Consider the following 12,289-nt stretch of genomic DNA (forward strand, 5'->3'; position numbering starts at 1 on the left):
TTTACAGGGGAAAAAAAGTTGAGCTTGATCCAGAGCAATTGCCATTGTAAATTTTAACTTGCCCTTGCCAAAGATGAACCCTTAACCTGTGGAGAATTATTTAGACCTATATAAGTTCCTTTCTCGTAACAGAGGCAAAACAGCTAGAGTGACGCCCATTAACAGGCTGCCCAAAATAGGCCCGAGAAACCAGTGGCCATTGTGTCGAAAATTTTCATGTAAATCATGAATTCTGCCAGGTAACTCCTGCTCATCCTTAAAATCTTAGCTGTAAGTCACTCCCTCAAGGAAGCCTTCTCTAACTGCCTAAGTAGTAGACTCTCATAGCACTCTGTACTTTATCTTTGTGACACTTACCGGTTTGCAATACTCATAGTCTGGTTTCCGTGAAGACAGAACCGTGATTTCCTGCTCAGCATAATCTACCCAGTACCTAACATCCTTGGGTAATTTATACATATGAACTAAAGAAGTTAAAACACTTGGTGTTCTACTCAAGTTTCTTTTTATGCAAAGAACAGAACAAACTAATATAAGTGACAGAAAAAAAAAAAAGGAAAAGGATGGTTGTAAGAATACAGCTATCACAGAACCCAACAGTAAACAGATACACTCATTCCTCAAATATGATTACAATTTGTTCTAAGCTTTTGGTAGGGGGGGGGTGGGGGGGAAGGGGGAGGGAGGGGAATAGGAAGGGGTGGAAGGAAGGGAGGGAGGAAGAAAGGAAGGAAACAATCATAATTCACATTTTAATAAGCATAAACCCTACTGTATTTCCAATATGAAAGTAGGCTTAAATATTTAGAATATTATTGATCATATGCATTAAAGTTACATACTGTAAATAACTAAATTTCTGAGGGAACCAAAAAGTTGATAGCACCAAGCGACATCAGCACTTGTCATCTGGCAAACTTTTCAAAACTAGGCCAAATTAGGAATGTGTAGAACTCACTTTTTTTTTTTTTTTTTTGCACAAAATAACACTAATTTTTAAGGAAACTTACTTCAGTGCAAGGACCTTAAATACAAACATACCAAGTATATCTGTAGAATCTGTAGTGATGTCAACTGTCCTGTTCCTGAGGTGGTAATTTGCATCTTCTCTTTCTTGGCTGGTCTGTATGGTTAGAGGATTATCAACTCTGTTGATCTCTTAAGAATCCACTTTTGGTTTCATTGATTTTGTTTCTGTGTTCTATTTCATTTATTACCACTCTTTATTACTTCCTTTCTTCTGCTTACTTTGGGTTTGCTTTTCTTTTCCTTGTATCTTTAAGTGGAGGCTGAGGTCATCCATTTGAGCCTTTTCATCTTTCCTAATAGGCATTTAGTACTGGGTTGGCCAAAAAGTGCCTTTGGTTTTTAAAGTAAAAATAAAAGACGCATTTTTCATTCTCACCAATAACTTTTTTGGACAACGTACTCACCGTTTTGTTCCACTACCTTCTGCCATTTTTCAGGCATCTTCATAATTCCATCTTCCCAAAACTTTTTATCTTTTTGAGCAAAGAACTGTTCCAGGTGCCTTTTACAATCTTGCAGGGAATTGAAATTTTTTCCATTAAGAGAATTTTGTAAAGACAAAAATAAATGGAAATCCAAAGGTGCAATGTCTGGTGAATACAGTGGATGAATCAGAACTTCCCAGCCAAACTGTAACCGTTTTTGCCTGGTCATCAAAGAAACATGCAGCTTTGTGTTATCCTGATGGAAGATTTTGTTTTCTATCGACTAATTCTGGACGCTTTTTGTCAAGTGCTGCTTTCAGTTGGTCTAATTGGGAGCGGCACTTGTTGGAAATAATCGATTGGTTTTCTGCAAGGAGCTCATAATAGAGGACTCCCTTCCAATCCCACCATATACACAACATCACCTTCCTTGGATGAAGACTGGCCTTTGGTGTGGTTAGTGGTGGTTCATTTCACTTACCCCATGATCTCTTCTGTTCCACATTATTGTACAGTATCCACTTTTCATCACCGGGACCTCCCTGGTTGCGCAGTGGTTAAGAATCCACCTGCCAATGCAGGGGACACGGGTTCAAGCCCTGGTCCGGGAAGATCCCACATGCCACGAAGCAACTGAGCCCGTGCACCACAGCTACTGAGTCTGTGCTCTAAAGCCCGCGAGCCACAACTACGGAAGCCCGCAAGCCACAACTACTGAAGCCCACGCGCCTGGAGCCCGTGCTCCAGAACAAGAGAAGCCACCATGGTGAGAGCCCCACGCACTGCAACGATGAGTAGCCCCTGCTTGCCTCAACTTAGAGAAAGCCTACATGCAGCAACAAGCAAAAATAAATAATAAATAATTTTTTTAAAAAACGGAACATTTTCATTATGTTTCAGTAGAGAATCGCACGCGAAAATACGGTCAGGAAGGTTTTCTTCACTTATGTGGAACCCACACATCAAAGTGATTAACATAACCAAGCTGGTGCAAATGATTTTCGACTCTTGATTTGGATATTTTTTGAGTATGTCGGCTGTCTCTCGCATGGTATAACGCTGACTGTTCTCAATTAATGTCTCGATTTGATTGCTATCAACTGGTCTATGCAACTGTGGAGCATCATCCAGTGAGAAATCTCCAGCACGAAACTTCACAAACCACTTTTGACAGGTTCGATCACTCTCAGCACCTTCTCCACACACCGCACAAATCTTTTTTGCATTTCGGTTACGTTTTTAACTTTCTTGAAATAATAAAGCATAATATGCCGAAAATGTTGCTTTTTTTATTTCCACCTTCAATATTAACACATTTTTGACCGGAGACGTATTACAGCCACAGGCGTTAGCGTTTCTGCAAAAATCCCCCAGTCAATAATCTGTTAAAACGGCTACACAAAAACTCACCAATTTTGATGTCTTTTTTTAAATGCACGCTGATATGACGGCTATCACACACAATCTAACAAAATTGTTTTGAATGAAGTTAAAGACAACCAAGTGCTACTAGAGCCATCTTACGGGAAAAAACGAACGAAACTTTTGGCCGACCCAATACTATAAATTTCCCTCTATTTCTACTCTGGATCCCATCGGAGAAATGGGCACACGAGTACAGAGCTCACGTAAACAAAGATAATGCCTTCCTGAGGGAAGAGGGTATGATCCAACAGCTAACAAATACCAAGTAGGTTCCGAATTTACTCTTTCCATCTCCCAGAAGCCACACGGCCTTCTCCTCTCTGCTTCTCCTGCTTTCTCTGCAGTCTTTCTCTGTCCCTGAAACAAGGCCCAATGGTGGGTTCAGTTCCCTGGTTTATAAGTACCCATCACAGACTAACTACAATTCCTTTGTTTCTTTATTTAAAATTTTAAGAAAGTTTAACTGATCAACAGCCTTGTATCCCAGGTCTAACTAAGATCCAATTAGCCATGGTCAGGGCACAGGGTCAAGCTATGTATAGAATTATCCTTTCCAGTGCTAAATGAGGCAGGTCAGGGAGCCTCTCTGCAGGCCAGCCATTACTCTCAGTACGGAAGTAATTTGTTTAAAAGAGAGAGAGAGGTACAACTGTGTACATGGATATATCCTTTCAGTCTCTGAAATACTCTGGAGAGCTCTAAGATTTACAGTTAGTATTTGAAAAAACATGGGGTGCTTATTAAAGTAGCAGATTCTCAGGGCCTAGTATTAGCTTTGGCGTGGGGGAAGATTTTTAAATCCTCCTTTTAAAACTCAGCACCTCCAGTAGTTCTGGAGGTGGTCCATAAAGAGACAGAGTAATAACTTCATTTTTGTCTTGAAATCTCTTCCAACAGATCTTAAAACACTGCCCTTTCCCAACTATTAGCTTCATAACTTTTCCCCCAAGACCTACTGCGCCTCTGCTTGGATCGCCTTACTTGCAAAAGAACAAAAATTTTAAAATCAAGCTGGGGGTGGAAGGTGACACAGGGGACAGGAACATCCTTCCGGCCGCACCCACACCCTACACCCTAGCTCGTTACCTTCCTTGAAGCACACTCCCTTCCCCAGCACACACAACTCCTGCAGCAAGTTCATCTGGAAGAAAGGCAATGAGGCTTGGGCTTTTCTGAAGGCTGAGAGCCAGGTTCCTCGATTTCTAAGGCTGCGGTGTATTCTCAGATAAGCATCTTTTACTGCTAAGGCATTCAGTGACATGCTTGATTTTACCTAAAAGTCATTGACTTGGAACATCTTCCTTGAGAGATCACACATGCAAGAAAAAACATTTGAAATGTTTGCCATTCGAAAAAGAATCTGAAGACACCATTTGTAGTTTTGAATAAAAGATTTGAATGTAAGCTATCGCCTCCCACCCACAGGGTAATAATTCAAGGATTCTAACTTTTGGCAAGACACCTCAGTGTGCTGCTCCAGAATTACTAGAGCTTTAGCAAATTTTATCGCACTTGAAAATCAGAAAGCCCTCTCGAGCAGAGCCCCCTAGAATCCCACTTTAGAGAAAAGGAACTCCACAGGGTTTAATTAATCTCCTGTGTCCACACAGGGTGGCTAAATTGAGGGGAGGGTGCACACACCAGGCAAACAACCAGATCTGTGCCACTAAAGACAGAGGCGCGTTCAAGGTAAGCCTCCTTATTTAGAAAAATCAATACCAACTCTCCTGGTTAAAGGAACTCCCTCCCTGGGAATTCCCTGGTGGTCCAGTGGTTAGGACTCTGCGCTTTCACCACTGAGGACAAGCCAGGCGGTGCAGCCAAAAAAAAAAAAAGGACCTCTCTCCCAAACACAAAGCCAAAACCCAACTTCTCTTGAAACTTACAAAGAGTCCTGATGTTTTGTTTATGTGCAAACATTTTCAAATGCCAATACTCACCTTTCTCAGCAAGGAGAAAAGACGAGCTTTTGGAGTTCAGCTGCCACCAAGTGAGTCACAAGTGACTTTGGAAACTAAGATGAAAAGGTCTGTCCTCTACCTGGTCATTCTCACCTTACAGAATTAAAGGGAAAGATCTGTCAAAAAACCGAAATGAAACCAAAATCACCAACCCCCAAAAAACAAAAACCAACAAAACTTAAAAAACCCAGGGGTGGGATGGATCGGGAGATTGAGACTGACATATATACACTACTATGTATAAAATAGATTAACTAATGAGAACAGACTGTTAGCACGGGGAACTCTCCTCAATACTCTGTTGTGACCTAAATGGGAAGGACATCCAAGGAAGAGGTGATGATATATGTATACATGTGGCTGATTCACTTTGCTGTACAGCAGAAACTAACACAACATTGTAAAGCAACTATACTCCAATTAAAGAACAAACTAACCCTGCAGATGGAGTTAATACATCTTACCTCACAGTTATTTAACCTGCCCACTCCTTTCTACCACCACCACCACCCCCGCCCCACTTCTCCCCCCATCCTTATACAAAGCTGCTTACTTAATTTAGCACTTAATTAAGCAAGTAGTGATTCACACCAGACAGGTGTATACTTTCAAGACTTTGAATACTTAGTTTCCCATGTTTCTTTGGAGAGGACCATCCTTGATGAGGGTATAAAACTCCAGCGTTTGTAAGTATTTGGTGGCTCCTGGGAACTGTGACTTCTCCCTGAAGCTATTATTCCGGTGGTTCCAGGGAATTATTTTACTAATTACAGTGAGAACGCGGGGTTTGGTTACCTGCTCTGTCAGTTTCTCGCACGCAACAGAACCTGTAAACAAAAACACAGGTAGGCGTCTCCTTCTGCCTAACTTAGTATAATCACTTAAATGGAATGCAAAATGAACAGCAACAACAAAAGGATGATAGAGCACTCTGACATCAAGCCACAAACCCCAACTGTGCCTAAAGAGGCCTGCTTTCAGATGAACTGCCCATTTGAGGCATCCTAATGGGCCCTTCACAGGTAGTTTTACTGAAAAACTCGGTAGAGCTTATAGGAAAAGCCGGTGGACAGGCAGGGCAGCTCTGCCACTCACTCCCAGAGGGGCCGCGGGCAAGTTGCTGGACCTCAATGCGTTTGTTTCCTCATCTGTAAAATGAGGATGTTGACAATACCTATCTCATGGGAGAGAAAATGAGTTAATACATATTAAAGCTTTTCAGAATAATGCCTGGCACATGGTAAACACTGTGTTTGAACTTGCTATTATAGTACAGAAGGTCCCAACTTAATGATGGTTTGACTTACAGTTTTTCGACTTTACAATGATGTGAAAGTGATACGCATTCAATAGAAAATGTACTTGGATCTTTTTTTTTTTAATTTATTTATTTTTACTTTTGGCTGCATTAGGTCTTTGTTGCTGCGCGCGGGCTTTTCTCTAGTTGCGGTGAGCAGGGGCTACTCTTCATTGCAGTGCGCGGGCTTCTCATTGAGTGGCTTCTCTTGTTGTAGAGCATGGGCTCTAGGCGCGCAGGCTTCAGTAGTTGTGGCACTCGGGCTCAGCAGTTGTGGCTCACGGGCTCTAGAGCGCAGGCTCAGTAGTTGTGGCGCACAGGCTTAGTTGCTCCGTGGCATGTGGCATCTTCCCAGACCAGGGCTTGAATCTGTGTCCCCTACATTGGCAGGCGGATTCTTAACCACTGTGCCACCAGAGAAGCACCTGTACTTGGATTTTGAATTGTGATCTTTTCCCGGGCTAGTGACATTTTTTGTTTACGAGGGTAAACAACCAATATACTTAGAACCATTCCGTCCAGACAACCGTCCTGTTTTTCACTTTTAGGACAGTATTCAGCACATTACATGAGATATTCAACGCTTTATTCTAATAAAATAGGCTTTGTGTCAGATGATTGTGGCCGACTGTAGGCTAACGTACGTGTTCTGGGCAGGTTTAAGGTAAGCTAGGCAGAAAGATGACGTTCGGTAGGTTAGGTGGATGGAATGCACTTTTGACTTACGATATTTCCAACTTACAATGGGTCTATGAGAACATAACCCCACTGTAGATTAATGAAGATCTGTATAGAGACTCTCCCCCTTCTTTCAAAAACACAAAACTCGTAATCAGGATCACCTGACAGAGTCCCAAAACAGTGTACAATTCTTGAGAACTCATTTTGCAATGTAAGAATATTCATTTAAACTATTATCAACAGGTAACAAGTTCCTAGGGCAGGAAGCTAACTCCCTTTAAGGGATAAAAATTCCAAGACACTCCCACTGCACCTTGGGTAGTAACTGAGGCCAAACTTCCAACTAGATTCTTCTGGATATTTTGGTGAAAAAGATCTATATTGAGCCATCATTTCTATCATAATATTTTCACTTACAAAGCAGCTATGGTACTTGAAATGCTTTCCTCCTTACCGATTCACCAGTGCCTCTAGGGGGCAGTGCACCTGCTTCGCCAGTGCCTCTAGAGAGCAGTGCAGTAGTAAGAACACTTGCCTCCAGCAGGCTTGGAAGCCTAAGAGGAGAAGCAGTTGCGCACCCATCCCATGTGAGACAGTCACACTGACCCCAAAAAAGATACTTTAATGTTGAAAGTGGTCTATTTTAAGGGTAGGAGGCCTCTGGGCAGGAATGGGTGGTGAAGGAAGAGGCTAAGAAAGAGACAATGTTCTATTTTGGTAGTGGTCACAGGGTAGCCACTTTATAATAATTTCTAACCTATTCACATGCTTTATAAACTTGTAAATATATGTATATTTCACAAAACAATTGTTTTACGAATGTGTTGTATGGGCAGACACTCACCTCTGGTTATTCTCCCCAGGGGATAAGGCAAAGGAAAAAATGACATTTGGGAGAACAAATGTGCCCCATTCAAACCTAGTGAAAGTTGTCATATTCCAGCCCGTGTCCCCAGGTATCTACAAAAGCAGCTCCTCCCCACCCCTGTGACCTTCTTTTACCTGGCGTATAACCATAAATAAAAACACACAAACATCAACTAACAACTTCAACTTTTAATAATGGAAACGATTTGCCATACCAGAAACAATTTTAGGGAAGAAAACTCTTCCCCATAAAAATAAGCTCATCAAAATTATAAATATTATAATTTTTTTACTTCTGCGATTTAAAATGCTCCCCTGCAATACTACCGCTTCACTTAACCTCGTTCCTGTACCATCACATATTGAAGAGAAAACAGTATTACAGCAAAGCTTAGATAGTTTAATTTAACGTAAGAATTTGTACAATGATTTTTAAAAATCTTTGGCCTCAGTGGCCTCTTACACATTAAAAATGCTGCCGCAGTCACCAGTGTTTGGGAGAGACCGTCGGTCTTCAAGAACCATGAACCGACAGAATTTCAACACAGTAAGTTTTCCAAATTGCAACTTGTAGTGCACCTGACAGTGAGCAAGGTCCTGGATAATACAGACGAGGATGCCTAATTTATACAATCTACTTCAAGTAAAAAAAAAAAAATTTTTCACAGATACCCATCAGCTACTACTTTAAGGTTCTAACAGTGTCTTCATCTGAGAAACAAAGGCTTCACAAAATATGAACTTACTGGGATGGGTAATTAAAAGACCAGGTGGTCGATAACAGTATACTCACACCCAAGCCATCATCTGAATAGTAAAACCAGTATGAAAATCATGAAGGCGTTCCCTGAACAATGAAGGTAAAAGCATTGGATGACAATGTCACTAAAACCTCACTGATGTGCTGAAAAGAACTTACATGCAAAATTAAACAAGATGTGCCATACATATTTTATAGCTATTTCTACTTTTTTTTTCTTTCCAACTTTCCTTAAAAAGCTTAGGAAGATATGATTGTCTCAGTACGTGTGTGGCACAGAAGAAGCGACACTTACATCTGCCTCCAGCAAGACGGGTGTTCTCTGAAAAGTCAGAAGAGCCACCAAGAAGAGAACAGAAATGCAATAAAAAAGGCACAGTTCACTTAAGAGGCAAAGAACTGAAGCACCTTGGAATTTCAAAAAGAATCCATTAGGTGTCACCGAAGTGTTAACAATTCCTTGGGAATTTATAAACAAACAATATCTAGACTAAAAATAGACTGGCACAGTGCACCCCCTTCCTGTTGTTTTCAGATTAACTGCTGTGTGAAATGAGGTTATTAGCCTGCTTTAAGGAAGGCTCTTATTGCACATGCATTTCTTTGGTTTGCAGGAACATGCACTTCTGTTAAAATGTTTCCATAAAGAACCCCCCCTCCTGTGTGGTCCGCTGTGGATGGACACTGCCCGCCGCCTTACAGCCAGGTCACCCTTTGGAACTGAGGGTCTGACTGTCCTGGGTCTTTAATCCATACCCCTGTTCTACATTATGGAAGATCGCACTTCTATTGATAAGACAAAGGGAGAAGGGAAAGCAGGGAGGAGAGGGTAGGAGGAAGAAGGGAGGGAAAGACAAAAGGGAAACCGAGGGAGCGGAGGGAGTGACTGTCACAAGTATACTGGGAGCGCCTCACCTGACAAATCCCCCGGATGCTAACAATCTGGGCAAGTGCCTCCTCCCCAAACTCCTTTTCCACTTTGAAAAGGACCTCGGGGGAAAACTGTCACCTCACAGGAGTCATAGCAGATGCTCACTGCCCCATCAGCCCAGAGAAGCTGCACCAATCAGACCTTCCACTCCGGGAAGGAAGGCATAATGGGCGCTGGTCCACCGAGAGGGCGGCTCTGTCCCTGTTTGAAAGATTCACCTGCCTTCCCTGGTCAGCTGCAGTTAGTCCCTTCTTCTGGTCCAGCTCCTACTTTCTTTGGTTCTGCTTCCACATTTTACCTACTCATATTGTCAAGTAATATGACAATGGATTTCACGTCTCTAAACTGAAAGCTTCTAACTCGTCTACAAGCAAATTCACCTTCTCCTCTACCATCCACTTGCCCAAAACACCTCCCATCAGGGCTCCCCACTTCCACCCCACCTTCTTCCAAACTTGCTCTTTACTTTCTTTGTCAGACTCCTCCAAAATCCTTCACCAATTCCTCAGAGTTCCTAGCTTCCTGTGCCTTTCCATTCATATGGATCGTTGCCTGTGACATTTGAAAGAAAAAACAAACCATAACAGGTAGTTTCAACATGACAAGTATTCAGAGAGATTCCTCGTTAAGCTTTTAAAAAATCATTTGCACAACCCTAAGCTTAACATCATCATCACATAATTAACTAAAACAAAATAAGAGAAAAGGGAAAAAAAAACCCCGAGTCCATGCTTCAAAACACTCTAGAATGCTCCAGATGAGACTACAGGTTCACAGCTTGCCAAGAGGTAACACCGCAGTGCCTTAACAGAACAAGCTTGCAGAATCCCTTACAGAGGATGCCCACGGTGCAGGATACTGCGTGACCGGTTTGGGGAACTAGATCCAGAGATTTTTAAAGGGGAAAGGCCCTAGCATCATGGGGCAAGAGAACCGCCCTCCGACAAGAGACACACTGGCTGCTGGTTTGCACGCAGGTCCCGCACTGTCCCCAAGGGGCAGGGAGCCCCACGCTTTACCCGGGTTTCCAGGCCTCGCTGAGGGCTTCTTCCAGCTTGTGTCTGTAGGCCGCGTAGCGCTCCTTCAGGTTCTGTAGCTGCTCATCTTCTTCCTTATCCAAGATCCGCAAGAAATTCTGTAGCTCTGGCAGGCTGAAGGCTTCCCACTGTGAGAGAACACAAATATGAAAAAATGCCAGGTGTTTAATTCAGCATCAAGACTTAGGAATGCGGACGCCAGCGCAGGGAGGCGTGGCTGCCCTCCCCTCCCAACGCACACTGCCCAGCACTGCCCGGCCCTCTCGGGAGTCCTGGTGGACAAGAGCTGAGCCTCCCGACCAGATGTCCACGCCGTCCACTCCCTGCTCGGTTCACTCCCATCGCCCTCTGCTCCCCTCCTTCCAGCCTCCTCCAAAAGGGCTCTAAGGCCAAAGTCCTCCTTTAGACACTCTGACCCCCAGAGGCATGAGAGATAACTCCACACTCCCTCCACCTTCCCTCTACGGGGAGCCCTCATTGTCACTGCCTTCCTTCCCAGCTCCCACGATCAATCTCACCACCTCCTAGGCAGCTCTCCCTAGTGCTGTCCACCGCCATCTTCTCCTCCACCCCTGGGACAGCCTCCCAGCTCCACCCAAAAGCCAGCCTGAATACGAATACTCTCTGTAAAATGCCAATCTAAGCATTACCCTCCCCTGCTTGGAATCATTCAATGGCTTCCCTTGGTTGTTTCTGCTGAGTCTTAAAGACCCTCCCCTCTCCAGCCACATCTCTCTCACTGTGCCCCTCACTCATTACCTCACATGGCTTTGCACATGCTCTCCCTTCCTCCACTTCGCCTGGCGAACTCCTTCTCAACCTTCAAGTCCCAGCTTAAATGCCACTTTCTCTAGGAAGCCTGCCATGATTTCCTCCCCTTCTCTCCCAGCCAGGATTAAGTCTATTAGAGGCTCTCGCTGATCTCTGGTAGCCTTGAACACAACCTGATCACAAAAAAATCTAAAAATTATTATAATTATTTGCTTAGTATCTCTCTCGCCTACACTGCAGCTATTGTACTTTTCACTATTTGGGCTTTGTCTTTGGCCCTTGAGTTTCTGAGTTCTCTTTCTCTAATAGCAGCTGGTACTTAGCAGGCACAAAATAAATGTTTGTCGGGTTTTTCTTTAAAATTTTTTTAAATTTAAGCAGTGAGTATCAAGAAGGGTATATGGCTTCACCTGGGAGGGTTTTTTTAATTTTTCAACCTACACGTCCTCCCCACCCAAAAGGAGGCCCTGGGTCCTGGGCTGAGAATCACTGTCTGGGCCAGGAGCAATTTCTGATGGGGGATTCCCAGGGGTATGGGGTAGGGAAAAGACGAGATAACCAAATACAGGTGCAGAGAGAGGAGACAGAATAAAACCACCAAGTAGGCCAATGACAGAAGGCTCTCAGAGATTGAGTGTGTGCTAGTTATTAAAGAAAATGAGAAGTGAAGCAGGAGAGCAAAACTTTCTACATTAGAATATTCTGTTAATTTAAAAATGAACATCTTACTTTTCACATAAATTCTTCAAAGTAAAGACATTATAAAATATCATCTCCCTCCCACTCCCTGACAGCTATGGAAAGTTTCTTCCCTCAAGTCAGTTAACCTTGAAAACCTGAGAATCAGAACACAATACAGAGGTCAAAACAGCAGTCCGGAACATCAGAACACAATGTAAAGTGAATTTCAAAACTAAGCCAAGCGCTTCCCTGGTGGCGCAGCGGTTGAGAGTCCGCCTGCCGAATCAGGGGACACAGGTTCGTGCCCCGGTCCGGGAAGATCCCACATGCTGCGGAGCGGCTGGGTCCGTGAGCCATGGCCGCTGAGCCTGCGCTCTGCAGCGGGAGAGGCCACAACAGTGAGAGGCCCACGTACCGCAAAAAA

At 43.4% G+C, this 12,289-nt stretch overlaps 1 protein-coding gene and 1 long non-coding RNA gene across 6 annotated transcripts in view; both read right to left on the bottom strand.

Annotated features, from left to right (window-relative positions):
- Nucleotides 1–12,289, bottom strand: part of RASSF3 (Ras association domain family member 3) — a 92,043-nt gene that overhangs the window by 8,570 nt on the left and 71,184 nt on the right. Inside the window, exons 5-8 of one of the 5 annotated variants that reach the window (XR_003002113.1) lie at nucleotides 10,396–10,541; nucleotides 5,636–5,667; nucleotides 4,820–4,933; nucleotides 2,650–4,176 (exon numbers count right to left, since the gene is read on the bottom strand). Coding sequence is in view for 2 of the 5 variants with exons in the window: in XM_024737067.1 (XP_024592835.1) it covers nucleotides 4,943–4,956; nucleotides 5,636–5,667; nucleotides 10,396–10,541 (192 nt within the window). In the remaining 3 variants the exon portion in view is untranslated. Of the gene's footprint in view, nucleotides 1–2,649; nucleotides 4,957–5,635; nucleotides 5,668–10,395; nucleotides 10,542–12,289 lie in introns of those variants that run through there. The other 4 variants (XR_003002112.1, XR_003002111.1, XM_024737067.1 and 1 more) reach the window with 4 other exon arrangements.
- On the bottom strand, nucleotides 959–1,494 carry LOC112394315 (uncharacterized). The gene is made up of 2 exons (XR_003002114.1): nucleotides 1,434–1,494; nucleotides 959–1,322 (listed from the first exon to the last, which is right to left on the bottom strand). It is a non-coding gene; the product is annotated as an uncharacterized LOC112394315 (long non-coding RNA).

The sequence above is a fragment of the Neophocaena asiaeorientalis genome, unplaced genomic scaffold (genome assembly GCF_003031525.2).
Source record: "Neophocaena asiaeorientalis asiaeorientalis breed wild unplaced genomic scaffold, Neophocaena_asiaeorientalis_V1.1 scaffold134, whole genome shotgun sequence".
In the NCBI taxonomy this organism is placed as follows: Eukaryota; Metazoa; Chordata; class Mammalia; order Artiodactyla; family Phocoenidae; genus Neophocaena; species Neophocaena asiaeorientalis.